Source organism: Fundulus heteroclitus, chromosome 20, assembly GCF_011125445.2.
Source record: "Fundulus heteroclitus isolate FHET01 chromosome 20, MU-UCD_Fhet_4.1, whole genome shotgun sequence".
Classification (NCBI taxonomy): Eukaryota; Metazoa; Chordata; class Actinopteri; order Cyprinodontiformes; family Fundulidae; genus Fundulus; species Fundulus heteroclitus.
This window is the reverse complement of record NC_046380.1, coordinates 4831687-4857810: the sequence shown is the minus strand read 5'-3', so window position 1 is coordinate 4857810 and position 26124 is coordinate 4831687. Positions and strand designations below refer to the sequence as shown.

At 42.5% G+C, this 26124-nt stretch overlaps 3 protein-coding genes across 4 annotated transcripts in view; 2 read left to right on the top strand and 1 right to left on the bottom strand.

The window, feature by feature from the left end:
- The first annotated feature begins 1325 nt into the window (after window positions 1-1325).
- On the top strand, window positions 1326-17338 carry LOC118567167 (nuclear factor 7, ovary-like). Of its 2 annotated transcripts, XM_036151622.1 has the most exons (3): window positions 5013-5031; window positions 15721-15781; window positions 15878-17338. In XM_036151622.1, the coding sequence occupies exon 3, from the start codon at window positions 15895-15897 to the stop codon at window positions 17278-17280; it is 1386 nt and encodes a 461-aa protein (XP_036007515.1). In that variant the 5' UTR covers window positions 5013-5031; window positions 15721-15781; window positions 15878-15894; the 3' UTR covers window positions 17281-17338. The 2 variants fall into 2 exon arrangements, with proteins under 2 accessions (XP_036007516.1, XP_036007515.1); XM_036151623.1 differs by lacking the exons at window positions 5013-5031; window positions 15721-15781 and adding an exon at window positions 1326-1383.
- LOC118567165 (nuclear factor 7, brain-like) lies at window positions 1482-3028 on the top strand. Its single transcript, XM_036151618.1, has one exon. The coding sequence runs from the start codon at window positions 1497-1499 to the stop codon at window positions 2883-2885; it is 1389 nt and encodes a 462-aa protein (XP_036007511.1). The 5' UTR covers window positions 1482-1496; the 3' UTR covers window positions 2886-3028.
- Window positions 17339-19438: 2100 nt separating the features above from the next.
- The window catches only part of LOC105938223, a 179892-nt gene continuing 173206 nt past the window's right edge, over window positions 19439-26124 (bottom strand). Inside the window, exon 28 of the mRNA XM_036151584.1 lies at window positions 19439-20487. Within this exon, the coding sequence (XP_036007477.1) occupies window positions 20031-20487 (457 nt within the window). The 3' untranslated portion in view covers window positions 19439-20030. The remainder of the gene's footprint in view (window positions 20488-26124) is intronic.

Below are 26124 nucleotides of genomic sequence, written 5' to 3'. Positions count from 1 at the left end.
CTATTATCACGCCAAAGAACAAACCGTGTGAAACACGAGGAGTTCCCAAACGTGATGAGCAGCCACAGACAATGTTTTAAAAGTGCTTATGTTTGGAAACAGATGTTACAGCAAAGAGGTTTAAAGATAAAAAGCGAGAGAACCTGGAGCAAAGCTCCGTCGTTCACACAGCAACAACAGGAAGTGACGCAATACGCCTTACCGCAAACAGGAAGTCCGCCTGGACTCAAATGACAACTTTGATAGTTTAAAAAATTCTGTGGTTTGACGACAGTCCAAAGGTCAGTACACAGAGAATCACTGAAGGATAGAAAGCTTGGGAAACAAGGGCTGGAACGTTTGCTGGAAGAAACAAAGACAAACTTTTCTCCTTAGTATCTGCATGTGCCTGTTTCCAGCCTTGACAATCACAATATGGGATTGGGGAGGAAGCGGGTAAACACTGAAATGATCATGTGGCTCCTATCTTATCCCTTATTGGTGGAACTGGTGGTGTTACAACTCTCCCTATGTTGTAACCATACCCGGTCTCCCCTACATGCAATAAACATGTAGAAAATAATAAAAATAACTCTAACAAACTTTAAGAAGCATTTGTTTCTTAAAGAAAAACAATAACATCAAACTCCTGCCATTCCACGGTTCTGAAAGCTTGAGGCCACCAGATCATTCTTCTCTCTGATTGGTTGACTGGAGAGACTCCTGGACTCATGTAGAGGCCAAAGGTTCTGTGGGTTCCTCCAGGCCTAGCTCCTCTCAGGTTGTAAAGCTGCACATTGTGATGCTGATGGTTGCTTCATGCATTTCATGCTCGACTGACAGATCTTTGGACCTCTATTGTTACACATCTTTAAACTGCTGCATCTAAAGCTTCTGATTATATTTTCATTTCTGCAGCTCAGTTGGGGAGGTTCTTCTGGGAGTGCTCGCTCCCCTTCCTAGGGTTGAACACCCACCGCTCCTCTGGGGGTTTGCCTCCTTATGCAGATCTGTAAGAGCTATGGGGGCTCATCCCATTCTATATCACTATTATCTACATTTGCAACATTTTATTCAGTTTCTTTTAAAAATGTATTTTCCTTCAGGCTGGTTTAGTTTTTAGGATTTATAAAAAGAAAGTATCTGCTGTCACTTGGACAAAAACCTTAAAAAGAAATACCAAAAAGGTTGTTTTTTATCTGATGTCTGAAAATGAAGGAGAACCTGTTCAGCTGCAAGCAAAGTTAAAATGAAACCTTGGTAGAAAAAAAGACAGGTTTAAGCTCCGCCTCTCACCTAACACACCTGAAACAGCCTGGAACCAGTTTTCATTTCTGTCATAGAGACAAACCAGCAGCTTCGTCTGAGTCCAGGAGAGAAAAGAGGAAACCTCCAACCCTGAAGGTGAGTTGGACCCAGAACATCAATCAGAGTCACTTTAAGGAACGTTAGTAGAGGAGGGAGGAGAACCATGACTAACTGGACCTTCTGTGTTTTCAGCTTCACTCAGAGACTAAATGGCTTCCAGATTAGAGGAGAATCTCTGCTGTCCGGTCTGTCAGGACGTCTTTAAGGATCCAGTTGTTCTGTCATGTAGCCACAGCTTCTGTAAGGAGTGTCTGAAGAACTGGTGGAGAGGGAAACCAGCACAAGAGTGTCCTGTTTGTAAGACAATATCATTCACCAAAGATCCACCCTGTAATCTGGCTCTGAAGAACCTGTGTGAGACCTTCCTACAGCAGAGAGACCAGAGAGCTTCAGAGGATCTCTGCAGTCTGCACTCTGAGAAACTCAAACTCTTCTGTCTGGACCATCAGCAGCCAGTGTGTCTCGTCTGCAAAGATTCAAAAAAACACACCAAGCACAGATTCAGACCCATCGATGAAGCTGCTGAGGATCACAAGAAGAACCTTCAGGAAACTCTGGAACCTTTAAAGGAGAACCTGGAGCTCAGGAAGAAAGTTCTAGAGGAGTTTGATCAGACAGCAGAACACATGAAGGTCCAGGCCCGACACACAGAGAGGCTGATTAAGGAGCAGTTTAAGAAGCTTCATCAGTTTCTAGCAGAGGAAGAGGAGGCCAGGCTGGCTGCACTGAGGGAGGAAGAGGAGCAGAAGAGTGGGATGATGAAGGAGAAGATGGAGGCTCTGAGCAGAGAGATAGCAGCTCTTTCAGACACAGTCAGAGCCACAGAGGAGGAGCTGAGAGCTGAAGACGTCTCATTCCTGCACAACTACAAGGCTGCAGCGGAAAGAGTCCAGCGCTGCCCTCTGCTGGAGGATCCACAGCTGCCCTCAGGAGCTCTGATAGACCAGGCCAAACATCTGGGCAACCTGGCCTTCAACATCTGGAGCAACATGGAGAACATGGTCTCCTACACTCCTCTCATCCTGGACCCAAACACCGCTCATCCAAAACTCATCCTGTCTCAAGATCTGACCAGTTTCACTAAAGGAGAGGAACAGCAGCTTCCTGATAATCCAGAGAGGTTTGGGTCATTGTGGTGGTCTGTCCTGAGTTCTGAGGGCTTCAACTCAGGGAACCACAGCTGGGATGTTGATGTTGGAGACAGTGTATTCTGGAAGCTTGGTGTGATAGAAGAGTCTGTCCAGAGGAAGGAAGACATAAAGTCTGGATGGTTAGATCTAGGGTTCTATAAAGGTAAATACTACGCATGGTCTCCTCCATCTCCTGCCATGGTTCTCTCAGTCCAGAAGAAGCTCCAGAGGATCAGAGTGAATCTGGACTGGGACAGAGGAAAGCTGTCCTTCTCTGATCTGGACACTAACTCACACATACACACCTTCACACACACCTTCACTGACAAGATGTTTCCATTATTCAGCACTCTGAAAACAGTAAAAATCCTACCGATGAAGATCTCAGTGAGCAAACAGCAGCTCTGATGTTCTCAGCATGAAGAACACAAAGTCCAAATGAAACCTTGATGATCTGATTGAAACTCGGTGATTTTAAACAGAATCTTGGAGCTTTTTATTCTGAATTACTTTGAATTTAAACTTAGTTCTTGTGTTACTTTATATTTTGGGTTGTTAATCAGATTTTTTTGTAGGTTAATACTTATTGAAATGTGTAATAAAATGTACTGGATTTTATTTAGAGGATTTAGAGGGAAGGGTCCTGAATGTAAATGCATGCCACACTTTTCAGATATTTGTTTTTACATTTTCATTTTGCTCCACTTAATAAAATCTCAGCATATTTATTGACATTTATGTTTTTAATGCTGCAAAACGTGGAAAAGTTAAAGGGGGATGAACTCTTCTGCAGGACGCTGGATGTGAAGCTTAATAGTTTTTACAGTAAAAGTCAAATTAAAGAGAAAAATGCATACATTTTATTATTAAAATGGAATGACTCATACTCCCACACTGGTTACAACTCCCCGTGTTATAAGTTTGTATTTTAAAAAGTATAAAAAAGTATAGTAATAAAATTAGGTTCCTGCCCTTTTAATCCTCTAAAACTGAAGGCAATTTATCCGGCGCAAAAGAGCCAAAAAAGGCATATGTCATAGAGGCATATATCCTTTTAAATTGTATAAAGTGGCTAAAACCAGTCCGAATGTTGATTTTTTTTAAACCGTGTAGTAACATCATCCCGCCACTAGATGTCAGTTTTCCCATAACTTTAAACAATGTCCAGAAATGTCCAAAAAGAGAAAAAGTGGTTCAGAATGACGATTTTAAAGTGTAACTCACCCCGATATGAACCTATTTGGGCAGATAAACTGTATAAACTGGGACTAAGGTGCTAATTTTGTTTATATTTCCACATCATCCACACAGGTGCAACCGGCCCTTTTTAATGGCTTCATGATTACGAAGCACCCCAATGTAGAAATTGGTTTGACTCGCCTGCTCTAAAACCATCTTCCTGTTCTTCATCTTTTCTTCAATCCTTTCTTCAGTTTTTGATTAATATTTTTTAATTATTCACCAATTTACTTTTATCTACTGTAAAGTTCCTCCTCTAGTTGGCCGATTACAACCATTTGTGTGACAGAGCGGCAACTACTGTACAGGAGTGACCTGGTATTGTGACACGTCAACCATCTGTCACGTACTAAAGTGTATGTCTTTTAATAAAAACGTTTACATTCTCTTCAACTTTTACTCAAACTTTGGTACATTAAAAACTGCATTGAAATGCAAATCATAAAAATTGGCCTAATACAGAAAGTGTTTTTTAAAAACTGACCCAAATCCTGTTTTTATTGCTGAAAATAGACTATTTTGTCTCAATGGAGTCGCAAAGAATTCGCAAACTGTGTGACCATCTTTTAATGAGAAGAAAATCTGACTAATTTGTTTAATTAAAATATCGCATGCGCCCATATTTTGTGGAGCAGGTCAGAGCAGGTCAGAAAACAATTTGGACAATTTGCACATGACGGCGCCGGTGACCTGCCGGACCGCGGCAGGAGGCGTGGAGGCGCTAACGAACAGAACCTAAACGCAGTTTTTAAATCAGCTTCCTGCCTGTTTGCAGTCTTTTGTGAAGGTAAAAGCAAAGCAGCGTTTTGAATTAACAATCAGAATCAGAACTTCACCGCTTTTCGGATCATGGGTGCGCAGACGAGACTGGGGAGCTTCCTCCATCAGACACGACCCGTCTCCAAAACGGCTCCAGCTCAGGTTTCTCTTAACCCGCCGGCACCAGAACGCTGCTGGACCGGTTTGGTTCCTGCTGAACGACCAGCGCCAAGTTCCTAAATGTGCAGTTTAGATTTTATTTATTGAAATGTAATAAATTATGTGGTTTGTTGATGCCTGATTAAATTAAAGTTGTTTTTCTTTTTCTCTGTGACTCTCTCACATCATTTTATTTCTTTTTTTATGTAACAGTTTGTAGGTCTTTTAGTTAATGGACCCGACCAGCTGTGATTATTATGAAGGAGAGAGTTTGGTGTTTGTCTCGTTTTCAGGCGTTAATAAAATCTGAACACAAATCATCTGGGAAACAAGAAACCTCTGAACTTAACCGAAAAAAGTTTGCCGGTTCTGCTGGAGGAGCCAGGTGGTTCTGAAGGTAAAGGTCCTGTGATTTTTACCTGAACAGGGCAGAGTGGCTCAGCATAAAGCTTTACTATTTTGCCAGGAAATGGATTTAGGATGATCAGGGGCCGCCATGACCCGCTAAACAGAGGAAGGTAGAGTAGCTAAAGTTCGTACTCAAGTTTTGGTCCATGAGGCAGACACTCCGTCTACTTTTAAGACTAAGCTTAAAACTTTCCTTTGTGACAAAGCTTCTAGTCAGAGTGTCTCATGTTACCCTGAGCTACCTCTGTAGTTATGCTGCTATAGGCTTAGGCTGCTGGAGGACATCAGGGTCTATTTCTCTCACTCTGCTGAGTTCTCCTACTATTCTACAATTTAAGTTGGTTGTTGTTATTTCAGCTTTTAACTTTTTGTTCTCTGTCATTTTTCTCTTCATAGAAGGTACACCTGGTCTGGTGTTCTGTTAGCTGTGACGTCATCAGGGGAGGCAGATCATCCACTATTACCCTCTAACATAGAAAGTACTCCTGGGTCAATGGGAGCTTCTGTGCTTTCTGTGTCTCTGCTCTGTCTTCTCTAAGCCCCAGTGGGTCGAGGCAGATGAGCGTTCACACTGAGCCTGGTTCTGGTTCTGCTGGAGGTTCTCCTCCCTGTTAAAGGGGAGTTTTTAATTCAATCCGATCCTCCAGGTTGGTCAGAAAGTTTCCTCTCTAAGGAAACCCAGCAGGTTGCATCAAGTCTCTCCAAGCAGCATTCACTCCTCCTGAAAGAGCGTAGAGCCACAGTGGACAGTCGTCTGCATTGTTGATGGCTTTGCAGCAATCCCTCATACTGAACATGCATGAAGCGACAGTGGAGAGGAAAACTCCACTGTCGATTCATGCATTCTCCACTGTCGCTTCATGTATTCTTGTTACAGAAATGTAAACATTTCTGTAACAAGAATAACACAGAGGTGTTGATGTATAACAACAGGAACTTTGGCCTGGTGTCTGATATATCAGACATCCTTCCAAGGATCTTGAAAGAACGCCCGACCTTGGAAAAACTAATAATACAAACTGAAGCCCTGGGTGACGTCACCCGGATAAGAAAATCCGAAGTATTGAAAGAGGATTACATTCGTCTGTTGAACTTAGTTGATGGCCTTAATGTCAAGGTGTTTCTCAGCGGCCCTCATGCACCCGTTAATTGTGGAGACAAGATTTTCTCCAGAGTTCTGATGCTAAACAAATGGCTGGAAAAAACATGCAAACAATTCAATTCAATTCAATTCAATTTTATTTATATAGCGCCAAATCATGAAACATGTCATCTCAAGGCACTTTACAAAGTCAAGTTCAATCATATTATACAGATTGGGTCAGATTATACAGATTGGTCAAAAATTTCCTATATAAGGAAACCAGTTGATTGCATCAAAGTCCCGACAAGCAGCATTCACTCCTGGGGAACCGTAGAGCCACAGGAAGAGTCATCTGCATTGTACATGGCTTTGCTGCAATCCCTCATACTGAGCAAGCATGAAGCGACAGTGGGAAGAAAAACCACCCATTAACGGGAAAAAAAAACCTCCGGCAGAACCGGGCTCAGTATGAACGGTCATCTGCCTCGACCGACTGGGGTTACAGAAGACAGAACAGAGACACAACAAGAGAGACAAAAAAGCACAGAAGCACACATTGATCTAGTAATCTGTTCTACATTAGATGGTAGTAGCAGGTGAGCCGTCTTCTCTGGATGATGTCACAGTTAACAGAACGCCAGACCAGGTGTACCTACTATGAAGAGAAAAGAGAGAGAACAGAAAGTTAAAGCAGAAATGACAACACATAATGCATAATTGAAGAACAGTAGAACTCAATATAGTGAGAAAATTAGATCCTGATATACTCCAGTAACCTAAGCCTATAGCAGTAAAACTATAAAGGTAGCTGAGAGTAACATGAGTCACTAGTTTATAATTTTTGTCAAAAAGAAAAGTTTTAAGCCTAGTCTTAAAAGTAGACAGGGTGTCTGCCTCACGGACCAAAACTGGGAGTTGGTTCCACAGGAGAGGAGCCTGATAGCTAAAGGATCTGCCTCCCATTCTACTTTTAGAGACTCTAGGAACCACCAGCAGACCTGCAGTCTGAGAGCGAAGTGCTCTGTTAGGAACATACGGGGTAATCAGAGCTCTGATATATGATGGAGCTTGATTATTAAGGGCTTTATACGTTAGAAGAAGAATTTTAAATTCTATTCTTGATTTAACAGGAAGCCAATGAAGGGAAGCTAAAATTGGAGAAATATGATCCCTCTTGTTGATTTTCATCAGAACTCTTGCTGCAGCATTTTGGATCAGCTGAAGGCTTTGAACTGCATTTTGTGGACTTCCTGATAGTAAAGAATTACAATAGTCCAGCCTTGAAGTAACAAATGCATGGACCAGTTTTTCAGCATCACTCCTGGACAGAATGTTTCTAATTTTGGCGATATTCCTGAGGTGAAAAAAGGAAACTCTGGAAACCTGTTTAATATGGGATTTAAATGACATGTCTTGGTCAAAAATAACACCAAGATTTTTTACTTTATTACCAGAGGCCAGGTTAACGCCACCCAGATTAAGTGATTGGTTAAGAAGTTTATTTTTTGAGGACTCTGGCCCAAAGATTAAAACTTCGGTCTTGTCAGAATTTAGATGCAGGAAATTTAAAGTCATCCAGCTTTTGATGTCATCAAGACATGACTGCAGTCGAAGTAATTGATTGGATTCATCAGGATTTATGGATAAATATAGCTGAGTATCATCAGCATAACAGTGGAAATTAATCCCATGCTGTCAAACAACTGTATCCTTCATAGACAACTTTAACATCTTTTGGAAGAGGAGACATCTGTTCAACAGAGATGGTTTCTCTCTAAATAGGTCAGGTGCAAAACGGCTGATTTCAAACATCTTCTATTCTCTGAACCATGCACCATCAGCTTTGTTCCAAAACAAAGTATATCCAGTGCCAAAACAAATGATAAGCCCAGTGCAGCCCGAACAAGCCAAGATAAAGATGGCCAGAAAGATGACACAGAGAGAGGCTACGTCAGAGCTACAGGAGGATTCATCCAGGATCTCAAAAGAGGACCAAAAACTTCCATCCCCACAAACACCGATCAAGACTGCACCCCCCTCCCCCTGTTCTCCACAAAGCCCAGAGGTTCCTTTTCTTGATTTTTCTCATAACATGAACAAAGTCCTTAAAGGTATACTATGCAACCGGGGTTGATTTTCCAGCGAGGCTCCCCCAAGAGGGCGAAAGTAAAAGTGCACTGTTGTAAAGATGCTCAGCTGTTCTGGTTCCTCCGTCAAGCCAGGCGCGGTTGTTTTGAGCTTAGCAGACAGGCGAACGCAACGAAAAGTGGAAAAAACGGCAGTACAAACAATGAATAACACAGTGAAGGTATGAACATCAAGCTTCTTGCAGCGCTATCTTGGCGAGGCGGTCGCCGCCGCCTCGCCAAGCCGCGACCGCCGCCGCCTCGCCAGTTTTATTATTATTATTATTTTTTTTTTTTTTATGTTGGCGAGACGCTACCGCCACCGCCTCGCCAAGCCGCAGCCGCCGCCGCCGCGGCGGTAGCATCTCGCCAACATAAAAAAAGATTATTATAATAATAACAATAATAATAATAAAACTCGATATGCTTGCATGTTTATTTGACCGGCTGAGCGGAGCGGAGCGGAGCGGAGCGGAGCGGAGCGGGGGGGAAACAAACTTTGCACCGCTGACCGGCTGAGCGGAGCGGCGCGCATATCGAGTTAGTTTTATTTTTTTATTATTATTTTTTTGGAATGTCGGCGAGGCGGTAGCGTGAGGGAAACCCTACAATGTTACTTACAATCGCATCAGCAGAAACGCGAGGTCCGCTTCAGCCTTGCAGCCTTCTATGTTCACCCGTGTACGACTCCTCTCTCTGTCCAGAGCCCTTTTCCTCTTTCTTGCCTGCTCCAACATGGGCTTTCGCTGTTTTCTTGCTGGTTCCGCCATGATAACTGCACAAATATCGCCACTGCGCTACCAACGAGCACACCTTTCACTGCGGGCGTGTAGCAGTTCTCGCCGTAAAGCAAGACCGACTCTCGTGATGCACACGAGACTACTGAGCCTGTGACTGCGGGCCGACTGCTCCTGCAATTGCAAGTGCGGTTTTTCCCCAACAGACCACCAGGGCGGCCGAGAAAACCTTAGTTCAACCTGAAATGACTCATTTAATCATCCAAAACGGTATGGAACATATTAATTAACTGAAAAATGTTGCATAGTATGCCTTTAAGATTGGTCTACGGTTGACATCCTCTCCACATATTAATTCTGAAAACCGCAGTTCTGTGACTAAATCAGCATCTTCCAAAAGACGCAGAGGTCCAGATCCTCCTCCTCCTCTACATATCACAGAACATTCCTGTCCTGAGGACCTTCAGATAACTTCCTTGTGATGTACACCGGGCCCTGGTCGCACGTTTATTAGACAAGACCGCTTCCAGCATGATCCTGGGCCTCTTGACGGAGAATATGGAATATCTGTTATGATACGTCACAGAAATAAGAAAAGCAAAAGGAAAACACACAGGAATAATCAATCGTACTTAAAAGTCATAAACTGTCAGATGCAACCTGCCACAGAGACACCATCAACCACCAAGTCATATAAACTGGGTTTACTAAACATTAGATCTCTGTCAGGAAAATCCCTTTTAATTAATGACTTCATTATTGACAATAATGTTGATGTAATGTTTTTAACAGAAACATGGCTACATGAATTTAGTGAAGCAGCTATACTGATGGAGTCAACACCTCCAAACTACAATTTTCTTTGTGAGAGCAGACAGCAAAGGAAAGGTGGAGGAGTAGCAACATTGTTTAATGATTCACTAAAGTGGAAAAAGTGCTCACTACAGTACAGAGACCGCCCTTATCAAGGTGTTTAATGACATCCATATAAATACAGACTGTGGAAGAACCACAGTGTTGGTTCTATTAGACCTCAGTGCAGCATTCAATACTATCGATCACTCCATCCTGTTAGAACGCCTGGAGAACTGGGTCGGCCTCTCTGGTACAGCTCTCAACTGGTTTAAATCCTACTTAAAGGACAGGAATTTTTTTGTATCAGTAGGTAACTTTACATCAGAGATTACAAAATTCACATGTGGGGTTCCCCAAGGGTCCATCCTGGGTCCCCTTCTATTATACATGCTCCCTCTTGCTCAGATAATAAAAAACAACAACATCAGCTATCATAACTATGCAGACGACACACAGCTTTACATCACCATGTCACCAGGTGACTATGAACCAGTTCAGGCACTAAGTAAATGTTTAGAAGAAATCAATGCCTGGATGTGCCAAAACTTTCTTCAACTGAATAAAAACAAAACTGAAGTAATAATATTTGGACCAATAGAGGAGAGATCAAAAGTTAGCTCACAGCTTCAGTCGCTTCAGCTAGGAACCACTGATCAGGCCCGAAACCTGGGTGTAGTGATGGACTCAGACCTGAACCTCCAACAGCATCTAAAGACAGTTACAAGGTCGGCTTTCTATCACCTGAAGAACATTTCTAGGATTAAAAGACTAATGTCTCAGCAGGATCTGGAAAAACTAATCCATGCATTAATTTTTAGTCAAATTGATTACTGCAACGGTGTTTTCACAGGTCTGCCTAAAAAGTGGATCACACAGCTGCAGCTGATCCAGTACGCCGCTGCCCGAGTCCTCACTAAGACTAAGAAAGTAGAGCACATCACCCCAGTTCTAAAGTCCTTACACTGGCTCCCTGTATCTCAGAGAATAGACTTTAAAATCCTTCTGTTAGTTTATAAATCTCTGAATGGCTTAGCACCTAAATACATCACAGACTTGTTATCAGTGTATCAACCATCCAGACCATTAAGGTCTTCTGGCTCCAGCCTGCTCTGCATACCTAGAACACGAACCAAACACGCAGAAGCAGCAATTAGTTCCTATGCTCCACTTATCTGGAACAAACTTCCAGAAAACTGTAAAAGTGCTGAAAGTCTGAGATCCTTTAAATCAAGATTATAAACACATTTGTTTAGGGTTGCATTCAACTGTTCTAGTTAACTAAAACACCACTAATGTTTTTTTATGTTCTATTTTCTATCTACATTTTATTCCTACTTGCTTTTATTCTGTTTTATTTTGCTATATTTTAATCATGTAAAGCACTTTGCATTGTCTTTGTACTGAATTGTGCTATATAAATAAATTTGCCTTGCCTTGCCTATTACATCTGACATAGAAAGTACTCCTGGGTCAATGTGAGCTTCTGTGCTTTCTGTATCTCTGCTCTGTCTTCTCTAAGCCCCAGTGGGTCGAGGCAGATGAGCGTTCACACTGAGCCTGGTTCTGCTGGAGGTTCTCCTCCAGGAGTACTTTCTATGTTAGATGGTAATAGTGGATGATCTGCCTCCTCTGATGATGTCACAGCTAATAGAACGCCAGACCAGGTGTACCTACTATCCCTATTATCTACATTTGCAACATTTTATTCAGTTTCTTTTAAAAATGACGCAGTGGAAAGAGTCCAGCGCTGCCCCCTGCTGGAGGATCTACAGCTGCCCTCAGGAGCTCTGATAGACCAGGCCAAACATCTGGGCAACCTGGCCTTCAACATCTGGAGCAACATGGAGAACATGGTCTCCTACACTCCTCTCATCCTTGATCCAAACACTGCTGGTTCAGAACTCATCCTGTCTGAAGATCTGACCAGTTTGACTTCAGGAGAGATACAGCAGCTTCCTGATAATCCAGAGAGGTTTAGGTCATGGTATTCTGTCCTGAGTTCTGAGGGCTTCAAGTCAGGGAACCACAGCTGGGATGTTGATGTTGGAGACAGTGAAGCCTGGATGCTTGGTGTGATAGAAGAGTCTGTCCAGAGGAAGGGAAGAATAGAGTCTGGATTGTTTGCTATAGGGTTCTCTGAAGGTAAATACTCAGCACGGTCTCCTCCATCTCCTCTCATGGATCTCTCAGTCCAGAAGAATCTCCAGAGGATCAGAGTGAATCTGGACTGGGACAGAGGAAAGCTGTCCTTCTCTGATCTGGACACTAACTCACACATACACACCTTCACACACACCTTCAGTGACAAGATGTTTCCATACTTCGACACTGTGGGTAAAGTAAAAATGCTACCGATGAAGATCTCAGTGAGCAAACAGCAGCTCTGATGTTCTCAGCATGAATAACTCAAAGTACAGATGAAACCTTGATGATCTGATTGAAACTCAGTGATTTTAAACAGAATCTTGGAGCTTTTTATTCTCAATTACTTTGAATTTAAAGTTAGTTAGTTAGTTAGTTAGTTAGTTAGTTTAAAGTTCTTGGGTTACTTTATATTTTGGGTTATTAATCAGATTTATTTGTAGGTTAAGGTGTCTATGTGTGTATCCATAATCAGAGTCACAGTGGTGACAAATGAATGATGGTAGCCCAGGAGTGCAGGCTTGGTGGGCCCAGAGACTGCATAGGGCACATTTTACCAACACTTCTTGTGGCTTTGAGTTGCCAAATGGCTCCATACAGACAACACAAAAATATTCATCGTCTGAGGTCTCAGAATCCTCAGCATTGGCTTTTAACATTTTCTTGGCAGGCTTTCTCTTCTTCTTTTGCTTGCCTTTATTCTTTGCAAAGAAACTCTTCCTTACATTTTTGCTTCCTCTTCTCTGTTCTTCTTCCATCAGTGCTTGTTTCACTGGTGTGTCAGTGAGTATTTCACATTTCCTTTTCTTCCTGATCCGGCCAGTTGTTTTCCTTGGCCCTGCTTTTGGAAAGCTCCAGATGTCAGTGATGTACCTGGGTCGGGGCGGTCAGTGACTTGTGAGGGTGCATAGTCACACTCCTCAAAAATGTCAGGATTGAAGGGCCAAATACCTGTGGACTGGAAACCGGCTTGAATGTTTTTCGGTGTTGCAGCTGCAGGCAGAGCAGTCTTCACAATACCTGAAATATCATATATCGTCATTGTCTTGGCCAGTGTGCGATTTGCAAAAAAACCAGAGGGGGGGATCATTTCCTCGATTAATCACATAATGTCGATAGGTAACTCGAGATTATTTGCAAATTAATTGTATGTTTTATCCTTTTATTTCTGAAAGTGTAATAGCCTGTTTGGGCATTTTAATATGCAATTTTGTAATAAATGACACTAATAAAATACATGCTTGTACAAAAAATATTTTTATTTTGTTATTTTTCAAGCACTTTTCAGAATTGGAATGAAAACATCCTAGTGACAAATGTTAAACTCTGGACTATAATGGCTAAATGACTAATCATGACGCCCTGATGTTTACACAATGTGTAAAAAAATTTGTAAATAAATACCATGCCGATATAATTTTTTTGCCTCTTAAACAAAGATAGACATGGTCTCTTGGCAGGATTCATCTTCATCCGGGCATCACTTGCAGTGTTCACCATTTTCTTAAATGGGCCGTAGACACTGCGATCCAGTGGCTGAAGTTTATGGCTACAGTGTGGGGAGGGGGAGGTAAGTAGTACTATTCCCTTTTCTTTGCAGAAATCAATAGCTTTAACATATATATGTGAACAGTGATTATCCAGCAAAAGTAAAACCTTCTTCTCTGGGCTGACCTTTGTGTGTTTTGCATAAAGAGCAAGGAATAACATCTATCCTGAGACGTTGCCACTTCCTGCACGCCCTGTTGGCCCACTCTGAATGAAGAGTTCCTTGTAACGTTTGCGGGAGAATACAAAGAAGGGAGGAACTGCATTTCCCAGCGCTTGCACAGCGTATGCTACTGACACGAGCACACCTCTCTCACCTGATGTCATCGCACTCACCTGCTTGACACCACGACAAGCAACAACACGGTCTGGTGATTGGACTATTGTTACACCAGTTTCATCTACATTCCATATATCGCTCCCGTCAAAGTTGTATCTCTCAATGACCTGTCCAAGGCTGTTGAAGAAACGTTCCACATTTTGCCGGTTAAAACTTGTGGCCCGTGTAAGGCCGGTTGCCTCAGGACTCCTTATTGACAGGGTAGGGTTCCGCTTCATAAATAATGTGAGCCAGTCAGGCCCTGCCATCTGCTTCTCATCCCATGTTTGTGGGTGTTTGATGTTATATGTTACTGCCAGTTGATATGCAAACTTTCTGACCTAAAAGAAAGAGAAAGAGAAAATCAGAGTACACAGACACAAAAGGTTTTTCAATTTGTCTAACACCTACGCTGGTATTCAATTCTTCTCTTGTCTCCAGTGAATAACCTGTAATATGCTTACCTCACGTGGAGTCAGTCCATAATACAGGTCTGCTGTCTGAGTCAAATAGTCAGCCAACACTTCCTCCTGCACCTCAGAGAATATTTTGTTGCTGCTCCAATAACCTACACTGGGAAGATCAGTGGACCCCTGTTCCATCAGCTTCTGCAGTGATTTGCAGTATCTGCTCAGTGTTACATGGCAGATCCCATGCGCCTTTGCAACTGATCTGACTGACTTGCTCTTCTTTGTGACCTCATCAGATGCCTTTTTTTAAAACATCTGCAGGCACACCTCTATCAGTCTTTCGTATCCACTGCCTAGGCATTCTGTAAAATTATCAAAATCAAAATGTTCTTAGTTGTATGTAAGGGGATGGCTGTAACACTTTTTAAAGATGTGTTACAACCCACCCCAACCCTGTCAGCCATGTTTAGCTAGCTGTAGTAGCATAGCGGTCTGAAATTAGCACGGGAAAATGCATCACATTTTGTCTTGAGAAATTACACTTTCATCTAATGTAAGTAATATGCTTTTATCTGCAACAGTAAAAGTACTAAACAAAATATAGTCATGGTCAAAAAATGTACTTTCTTACCTCAAAATCCGTTTTTTCTCCTTAGTATCTGCATGTGCCTGTTTCCAGCCTTGACAATCACAATATGGGATTGGGGAGGAAGCAGGTAAACACTGAAATGATCATGTGACTCCGGTCTTATCCCTGATTGGTGGAACTGGTGGTGTTACAGCTCCCCCTATGTTACAACCATACCCGGTCTCCCCTACATGCAATAAACATGTAGAGAATAATAAAAATAACTCTAACAAACTTTAAGAGGTGTTTGTTTCTTAAAGAAAAACAATAACATCAAACTCCTGCCATTCCACTGTTCTGAAAGCTTGAGGCCACCAGATCACTCTTCTCTCTGATTGGTTGACTGGAGAGACTCCTGGACTCATGTAGAGGCCAAAGGTTCTGTGGGTTCCTCCAGGCCTAGCTCCTCTCAGGTTCTAAAGCTGCACATTGTGATGCTTTACCTTCCTAGGGTTGAACACCCATCGCTCCTCTGGGGGTTTGCCTCCTTATGCAGATCTGTAGGAGCTATGGGGGCTTCTTCCCATTCTATATCACTATTATCTACATTTGCAACATTATTCAGTTTCTTTCAAAAACGTATTTTCCTTCAGTATTCTCAGGCTGGTTTAGTTTTTAGGATTTATAAAAAGAAAATATCTGCTGTCACTTGGAAAAAAAAATTAAAAAGAAATACCAAAAAGGTTGTTTTTATCTGATGTCTGAAAATGAAGGAGAACCTGTTAAAAGTTAAAATGAAACCTTGGTAGAAAAAAAAAACAGGTTTAGGCTCCGCCTCTCACCTAACACACCTGAAACCGCCTGGAACCAGTTTTCATTCCTGTCATAGAGACAAACCAGCAGCTTCGTCTGAGTCCAGGAGAAAAAAGAGGAGACCTCCAACCCTGAAGGTGAGTTGGACCCAGAACATCAATCAGAGTCACTTTGAGGAACGTTAGTAGAGGAGGGAGGGGAACCATGACTGACTGGACCTTCTGTGTTTTCAGCTTCACTCAGAGACTAAATGGCTTCCAGATTAGAGGAGGATCTCTGCTGTCCGGTCTGTCAGGACGTCTTTAAGGATCCGGTTCTTCTGTCATGTAGCCACAGCTTCTGTAAGGAGTGTCTGAAGAACTGGTGGAGAGAGAAACCAGCACAAGAGTGTCCGGTTTGTAAGACAATATCCTTCACCAAAGATCCACCCTGTAATCTGGTCCTGAAGAACCTGTGTGAGACCTTCCTACAGCAGAGAGACCAGAGAGCTTCAGAGGATCTCTGCAGTCTGCACTCTGAGAAACTCAAACTCTTCTGTCTGGACCATCAGCAGCCAGTGTGTCTCGTCTGCAGAGATTCAGAGAAACACACCAACCACAGATTCAGACCCATTGATGAAGCTGCTGAGGATCACAAGAAGAACCTTCAGAAAACTCTGAAACCTTTAAAGAAGAACCTGGAGCTCAGGAAGAAAGTTCTAGAGGAGTTTGATCAGACAGCAGAACACATGAAGGTCCAGGCCCGACACACAGAGAGGCTGATTAAGGAGCAGTTTAAAAAGCTTCATCAGTTTCTAGCAGAGGAAGAGGAGGCCAGGCTGGCTGCACTGAGGGAGGAAGAGGAGCAGAAGAGTGGGATGATGAAGGAGAAGATGGAGGCTCTGAGCAGAGAGATAGCAGCTCTTTCAGACACAGTCAGAGCCACAGAGGAGGAGCTGAGAGCTGAAGACGTCTCATTCCTGCACAACTACAAGGCTGCAGTGGAAAGAGTCCAGCGCTGCCCCCTGCTGGAGGATCCACAGCTGCCCTCAGGAGCTCTGATAGACCAGGCCAAACATCTGGGCAACCTGGCCTTCAACATCTGGAGCAACATGGAGAACATGGTCTCCTACACTCCTCTCATCCTGGACCCAAACACTGCTTGTCCAGGACTCATCCTGTCTGAAGATCTGACCAGTTTGACTTCAGGAGAAGAACAGCAGCTTCCTGATAATCCAGAGAGGTTTGGGTCATGGAGGTCTGTCCTGAGTTCTGAGGGCTTCAACTCAGGGAACCACAGCTGGGATGTTGATGTTGGAGACAGTGAAGGCTGGGAGCTTGGTGTGATAGAAGAGTCTGTCCAGAGGAAGGGAGACATAAGGTCTGGATGGTTGGTTATAGGGTTCAATAAAGGTAAACACTACGCAGTGTCTCCTTCATCTCCTCTCATGGTTCTCTCAGTCCAGAAGAAGCTCCAGAGGATCAGAGTGAATCTGGACTGGGACAAAGGAAAGCTGTCCTTCTCTGATCTGGACACTAACTCACACATACACACCTTCACACACACCTTCACTGACAAGATGTTTCCATACTTCAACACTCTGGATAAAGTTAAAATGCTACCGATGAAGATCTCAGTGAGAAAACAGCAGCTCTGATGTTCTCAGCATGAAGATCACAAAGTCCAGATGAAACCTTGATGATCTGATTAAAACTCTGTGATTTTAAACAGAATCTTGGAGCTTTTTATTCTGAATTACTTTGAATTTAAAGTTAGTTCTTGGGTTACTTTATATTTTGGGTTTTTAATCAGATTAATTTGTAGGTTAATACTTATTGAAATGTGTAATAAAATGTACTGGATTTTATTTAGAGGATTTAGAGGGAAGGGTCCTGAATGTAAATGCATGCCACACTTTTCAGATATTTGTTTTTACATTTTCATTTTGCTCGACTTAATAAAATCTCAGTAGATTTATTGACATTTATGTTTTTAATGCTGCAAAACGTAGAAAAGGTAAAGGGGGATGAACTCTTCTGCAGGACGCTGTCTGTGAAGCTGAATAGTTTTTACAGTAAAAGTCAAATTAAAGAGAAAAAAATGCATAAATTTTATTATTAAAATGGAATGACTCTGGAGGAAACAGTTCTACTGTTTCATCCTCCCACACTGGTTACAACTCCCCGTGTTATAAGTTTGTATTTTAAAAAGTATAAAGAAGTATAGTAATAAAATTAGGTTCCTGCCCTTTTAATCCTCTAAAACTTAGGTCAAACAGACTGAAGGCAATTTATCCGGCGCAAAAGAGCCAAAAAAGGCATATGTCATAAAGTAGAGGCATATATCCTTTTAAATTGTATAAAGTGGCTAAAACTGGGCCGAATGTTGATTTTTATTAAACCGTGTAGTAACATCATCCCGCCACTAGATGTCAGTTTTCCCATAACTTTAAACAATGTCCAGAAATGTCCAAAAAGAGAAAAAGTGGTTCAGAATGACGATTTTAAAGTGTAACTCACCCCGATATGAACCTATTTTGGCAGATAAACTGTATAAACTGGGACAAAGGTGCTAATTTTGTTTATATTTCCACATCATCCACACAGGTGCAACCGGCCCTTTTTAATGGCTTCATGATTAGAAATGTAGAAATTGGTTTGACTCGCCTGCTCTAAAACCATCTTCCTGTTCTTCATCTTTTCTCCAATCTTTTCTTCAGTTTTTGATTAATGTTTTTTATTTATTCACCAATTTACTTTTATCTACTGTAAAGTTCCTCCTCTAGTTGGCCGATTACAACCATTTGTGTGACAGAGCATACAACAGAAAGTGTGTCTTTTAATAAAACATGTTTACTTTCTCTTCGACTTTTACTCAAACTTTGGCGCATTAAAAACCGCATTGAAATAAAATTTATAAAGATTGGCCTAATACAGGAAGTGTTTTTTAAAGACTGACCCAAATTCTGTTATATTGCTGAAAATAGACTATTTTGTTTTAATGGGGTCGCAAATAATTTAGCAAACTGTATGACCATCTTTTAATGAGAAGAAAATCTGACTGGGTAATTTTAGTTTGTTTTTAAAGTGGATTTCTGGCCCTCCAGTACTTTTGACAATTTTGGTCCCTGGTCTGTATTTCCTTCAGGGGGAGACCAGGGAACGAACCAATAAACCGTCTCTCCGCTAAGCTGGAGCAAACATGGACCCGTTTCCTCAAGTCTTTTTGATAATATAGTTTTAGGCAGTATTGTATAAAGTACTGAAATCTCGGAGTAAAGTAATAGTATAAGTACCTCTCCAAAATATGACTTTGGTAAAAGTCCAAGTCACTGACTGTAACGAGTAAATAAACCAAACATTGAAAATCTATCGGAGTAAAAGTATGCAATTAAGTTCAGAAATATAGTGAAGTAAAAGTAAAAGTTATCAAAAAAAATGTATACTCGAGAAAAGTATAAAGTACTCCAAAATATACTTAAGTACAGTAGTGAAGTATTTTTACTTTGTTACTATACAACCCTGGTTTTAGGAGAAACTTTTGCCCCTCTCTGGTTTCTAGGAAGTATCGAGTTTCCAGCAGCGACTGATTTTTCAGTCTCCTTTAAAGTAACTAAAGTCTTAGAGGAAATGTACTTTAAAGTCTGTGTATTTTGGAGGTTTTTGGCTTTAGCCCTGCGGCGGTTCCGCCGTGTTTCTGCAGAATCTGGGGTCACCTCTGCACACATCATACGACCCGTCTCTCTCTCACAGATGCATCCTCACGGCACGCATTCACTGCAACTCTGAACAAAACACGACGCTCCAGGGTTTTTCTTTTTCATGTGATTTTAATACAAAAACCTGTTATAGAAAAAAAACAAAAACATAAAAACCGACTTAAGTTAAAACTGTTCGCTGCAGCGACGGAACCGCAGCAGCTCCCAGCGAAACAAACCAAACGATGACTTTTTTTTTTTTAGTGTCCACTGGAAGACGTAAGGCAACCTGATCCGCCGGCGACTGGAACCATCAGAACTCGCAGGTTTCCGTCTCCGCCCGGAACCAGAGGCTCCTGGTTCCGATCGGCGCAGAAGTCAGTCAGTCAGTCAGGGTTAAAAAGTTTCACTTTATTTACATGTGGCTAAATATTTACACGTCTCCATTAGTGTCGATGCTGATTCTTCTGGACTGACTTCCTGAAATGATCCGGACTGGTTCTGGTTGCTGTAAGCAGTCGTGGCTGAAACCCTCGGCTCGTTTAAGATAATAATAATAATAATAATAATAATAATAAGAAGAAGAAGCTGCTGTGTCTGTTTTGGGTTCCACCTGCAGTCTCTTACAACCTTTGACTGAACCCAGACTCTGCTGCTCTGCTGACGGCCGGTTCTGGTGGTTCTGCTGGAGAACGCCTCCCTACATTCTGTTAAAACCTCCTCCCGGCCGGGCCTCCCCTGTACACGTTTCCGCCCGGACCTGCAGGACTGTAGAACCCCCCCAGGAGGTCCATCCCAGTCTGCTGGAAGCCCCAGACCAGGGGATTGCCTGTCGGGCCCAACCCGCCCGGCCAGAGCTGCGGGTGGGGCAAGAGGCCCCTCAGTCCTCCCAGAGGCCGCAGGGGCCCCAGTAAGGGTACTGGGTGGAAATGCTGGCCGTGGACCTGAGGCAGGTGTGGAGTGGGCCGAAGGCCGACACCTGGCTGGGGCGGCACGCCGTACGGCCGGATCTGGGCCGGCTGCTTCTGCTGGAGGTTCTGCGCGGTCTGAGCGGGCTTCGGGTCGTGATCCCGACACATCAAGACGGGGATTCTGGACTCTGGGTCGCTGCTGCTCTGTGGAGCCGCTCCTGCGCTCGCTGGCTGCTCCTGGTCGGGCTGGGACGTTCTGGAGGGGAAACGACGAGAACAGTAGGACTGCGCATGAAAATCGCTACCAAGATTAATATCGATGTTTTTTGTTTTGTATCGTCCACCAGGCCCTTACACTCAGTTTTTGGATGAGTTGTCAGATCTCTTATCTGATTTGGTGTTAAATACTGATAAGGTTATTATAGTGGGTGATTTTAACATCCATGTTGACACTGAATGTGATAACCTTAGTGTAGCCTTTAAAACTATCCTAGATTCAATTGGTTTTGCTCAAAATGTGCATGAACCGACGCACTCTCGGCTCCATACTTTAGACCTTGTGCTGACATATGGCATTGATTGTGAAGAATTAACAGTATTTCCTCACAACCCTGTCCTGTCTGATCATTTTTTAATAACATTTGAGTTTAATCTAACTGAATTCTCCACCCCCAAAAGAGGGTTCCATTATAGTAGATTTTTATCGGATAATGCTGTATCAAAACTTAAAGAGTCTGTCCCCTTCTTAATATCCTCAGTATTGCAGAAATGCCCTGTAGATGGCAGCATTGCTGTTTCTTCCCATTCACAAATCGATACCTTTGCTAACAATGTGACTTCCTCATTGCGTTCTGCATTAGACAATGTAGCTCCCTTGAAAAAGAAGGTGATTATTCACAGGAAGCTGGCTCCTTGGTTTAATTCAGAGCTGCGTTCCTTGAAGCGCAATGTTAGGAAATTGGAGAGAAAATGGCGCGCTACACACCAAGAGGAATCCTACTTAATCTGGAGGGACAGACTATTGTTGTATAACAAGACCCTCCGCAGAGTTAGAGCAGCATATTTTTCATCATTAATTGAAGAGAATAAAAATAATCCTAGATTTCTCTTTAGTACAGTTGCCAAACTTACCCAGAGCCACAGCTCTGTTGATCCATCCATTCCCTTAGCTCTCAGTAGTAATGATTTTATGGGATTCTTCATAAATAAAATTGATGCCATTAAAAATAAAATAATTGGCATCCTCCCAAACATGATTACCTCGTCCTCAGTAAGTGAGGCAGCATTGGAGGAATCTTTAGAATCTGCGCAGTGTTTGAACTGTTTAGAAGCAGTAGAGCTTTCTGAGCTATCTAAAATTTTAGCTTCATCTAAACCTTCTACCTGTATGTTAGACCCAATCCCAACCAAGTTGTTTAAGGACATATTCCCTTTGATCAGTGGCACTATTTTAGACATGATTAATCTATCCTTAGTAAATGGATATGTACCACAGGTTTTGAAAGTAGCTGTTATTAAACCTTTACTTAAGAAACCTTCTCTTGATCAAGATGAGTTAGTAAATTACAGACCTATATCTAATCTTCTTTTCTTATCTAAAATTCTTGAGAAAGTAGTTGCTAATCAACTTTGTGAACATTTACAAAGTAATGACCTACTTGAGGAGTTTCAGTCAGGCTTCAGAGCTCATCATAGCACTGAAACAGCTCTGGTGAAGGTCACTAATGATATTCTCATGGCCTCAGATAATGGACTTGTGTCTATACTTGTCCTGTTAGATCTCAGTGCTGCGTTTGATACAGTTGATCACAATATTCCCCTACAAAGACTTGAACACACTGTAGGGATTAAGGGGAAAGCATTAGGCTGGTTTAAATCTTATCTGTCAGACAGATTCCAATTTGTTCATGTTAATAATAAATCTTCCTCAAACTCTAGGGTCACCTGTGGAGTACCACAGGGTTCAGTCCTTGGACCAATTCTCTTTACTATATATATGCTTCCGATAGGCAAAATTATCAGACAGCATGGGATTAATTTCCACTGTTATGCTGATGATACTCAGTTATATTTATCCATAAATCCTGATGAATCCAATCAATTACTTCGACTGCAGTCATGTCTTGATGACATCAAAAGCTGGATGACTTTAAATTTCCTGCATCTAAATTCTGACAAGACCGAAGTTTTAATCTTTGGGCCAGAGTCCTCAAAAAATAAACTTCTTAACCAATCACTTAATCTGGGTGGCATTAAACTGGCCTCTGGTAATAAAGTAAAAAATCTTGGTGTTATTTTTGACCAAGACATGTCATTTAAATCCCATATTAAACAGGTTTCCAGAGTTTCCTTTTTTCACATCCGGAATATCGCCAAAATTAGAAACATTCTGTCCAGGGGTGATGCTGAAAAACTAGTCCATGGATTTGTTACTTCAAGGCTGGACTATTGTAATTCTTTACTATCAGGAAGTCCACAAAATGCAGTTCGAAGTCTTCAGCTGATCCAAAATGCTGCGGCAAGAGTTCTGATGAAAATCAACAAGAGGGATCATATTTCTCCAATTTTAGCTTCCCTTCATTGGCTTCCTGTTAAATCAAGAATAGAATTTAAAATTCTCCTTCTAACGTATAAAGCCCTTAATAATCAAGCTCCATCATATATCAGAGCTCTGATTACCCCGTATGTTCCTAACAGAGCACTTCGCTCTCAGACTGCAGGTCTGCTGGTGGTTCCTAGAGTCTCTAAAAGTAGAATGGGAGGCAGATCCTTTAGCTATCAGGCTCCTCTCCTGTGGAACCAACTCCCAGTTTTGGTCCGTGAGGCAGACACCCTGTCTACTTTTAAGACTAGGCTTAAAACTTTTCTTTTTGACAAAAATTATAACTAGTGACTCATGTTACTCTCAGCTACCTTTATAGTTTTACTGCTATAGGCTTAGGTTACTGGAGTATATCAGAATCTAATTTTCTCACTATATTGAGTTCTACTGTTCTTCAATTATGCATTATGTGTTGTCATTTCTGCTTTAACTTTCTGTTCTCTCTCTTTTCTCTTCATAGTAGGTACACCTGGTCTGGCGTTCTGTTAACTGTGACATCATCCAGAGAAGACGGCTCACCCGCTACTACCATCTAATGTAGAACAGATTACTAGATCAATGTGTGCTTCTGTGCTTTTTGTTTCTCTTGTTGTGTCTCTGTTCTGTCTTCTGTAACCCCAGTCGGTCGAGGCAGATGACCGTTCATACTGAGCCCGGTTCTGCCGGAGGTTTTTTTTCCCGTTAATGGGTGGTTTTTCTTCCCACTGTCGCTTCATGCTTGCTCAGTATGAGGGATTGCAGCAAAGCCATGTACAATGCAGATGACTCTTCCTGTGGCTCTACGGTTCCCCAGGAGTGAAAGCTGCTTGTCGGGACTTTGATGCAATCAACTGGTTTCCTTATATAGGACATTTTTGACCAATCTGTATAATCTGACCCAATCTGTATAATATGATTGAACTTGACTTTGTAAAGTGCCTTGAGATGACATGTTTCATGATTTGGCGCTATATAAATAAAATTGAATTGAATTGAATTGAAAAAACGATTTAATATCAATGTTCTGGCTTTCAACATCAATATACCTCCCAACCCCTAGGGGGCGTTATTACAGCGCAACCATTACTGTTCACAGCGTGGAAGAACAAGTGAGACGAATTTGCTGAACGGCCGACAGGATTTTAGAAGCTCCTTTGTTCCTAAAATCAGACGTTTGGCACATTTTTGGTTTTTGTGATACGTTAAATGCATTGAACCAAATTAACTTTATGTTCCTGTTAATATATCAGTGTTCAATAAAATGATCATAAATATAATATTTGGCTGGTTTTGGTGATTGAATGACTTTGAGCATTAATTTGAAAGTAATAAATATCGATATTGGAGTCAAATCAAATCAACCTGAGCTACGTATCGATAATCGTATCCTAGATGACACCCAGCCCTGGTGAACAGGTACTCAAGTTTTGGTCCATGAGGCAGACACCCCGTCTACTTTTTAGACTAATCTTAAAACTTTCCATTTTGACAAAGCTTCTAGTCAGAGTGGCTCATGTTACTCTGAGCTACCTCTATAGTTATGCTGCTATAGGCTTAGGCTGCTGGAGGACATCAGGGTCTATTTCTCTCACTCTGCTGAAATCTCCTACTATTCTCCAATTTGCATTGGTTGTTGTTATTTTAACTTTTTGTTCTGTCATTTTTTTCTCTTCATAGAAGGTACACCTGGTCTGGCGTTCTGTTAGCTGTGACATCATCAGGGGAGGCAGATCATCCTCTATTACCATCTACCATAGAAAGTACTCCTGGGTCAATGTGAGCTTCTGTGTCTCTGCTCTGTCTTCTCTAAGCCCCAGTGGGTCGAGGCAGATGAGCGTTCACACTAAGCCTGGTTCTGGTTCTGCTGGAGGTTTTCCGCCTGTTAAAGGGGAGTTTTTAATTCAACTTTATTTATATAGCGCCAATTCATGAAACATGTCATCTCAAGGCTCTTTACAGAGTCTAATTCAATCAGATCCTACCAGTGTTGTAGTACTCGAGTCCGAGACTCGAACTCGAGTCCGAGTCATTAGCTAAATTTAGAGACTCGTGACTTGACTTGGACTTGAGCACTGATGACTCGAACTTGGACTCGGACTCCTACATTCAGATCATTCTGACTCGGAAATTGAGAAAAAGACTCGACTTTTTTTATATCATTAGGCTATAATTTTAATATGTCATTAGAATATTATTTGGTGTATGATTTTAATATCTAAATGTCGTACCGCGCACGTGACGTCACCATCTCATGAGCAACGCCCCTTGCCGCTAAGGTTGGGCAAACAGTGTGAGAGCGCTCGTAGCAACCAGCCATTACACATGCAACAGACACAACGATATGACCGACTTTACAGCTGTTAAACTTTCACAAGAGGATGTCCAGGCGCCCGTTTTACTGGTAGAACTGTGGAACAACATACCAGCGTTCAGCTCAAACGATGGCTTGAGTGTCGAGGGCTTAGAAAGACTGGAAAAACGGGCCGAGTTGATACAAAGGTAAGTCGTTGTTTTTCTCCTGCTCGGCGTTCATGGCGTCATTTGCAGTTTTTTTCTGTTTGTAGTCACCGTCCAGGAATCGGTATACATTTTCCGGCCCGCCGAACAATTTAGTCCGGTCCGGTGGCCAAATGCATTATCATTATCCACCGGCTGTATCTCCTCGCTGCATCGACCGATCCACACCAGATTTGTTGTGAGTCATGGGGGAACGCTGCCGAACACGTTTGTGGGAATCGCCCGGTGGACGGGCGAGGGAAATGCGTAACAGCATCTGCGATGGCGGGCGGCCGGTGGTGCGCGAACCCCGCCGCGGCTCCGGGCGGCCGGCGGGCGGGCGGCGCCGGCTGGCACCGCGGCGGTGTGCGAACCCCGCCCGGCGGCCGGAGCCGCCGGCCGGCCGGAGCCGCGGCAGTGGCCAATAGGCCGGAGTGCGCTTGGCTGCGAGGGCCGATCGACGCCGCTTGCGGCTTTAACATCCTTCATATGCGGCCTATCAGCGTACCTCGAGTCGCTGTTGCACGTTCCATAACAACAATGTTTAAAAACCATGGTTAGGAGACGTCTTAGACTTGGAAAAAGCGGTAGTTTTACCGAGTAAAACCAAGGGTAACTACAGCGAAAGAGTTATTAGTGCAATGGAATGTTACTGCTTCATGTCATACATCACACGTCAATAGTGACTCGACTCGGACTTGACTCGGATGAGTAGTGGACTCGACTCGGACTCGACTCGGATTTTTTTTTTAATGACTTGGACTTGACTCGGACTTGAACACTGGTGACTCGAACCTGGACTCGGACTCGATGCAT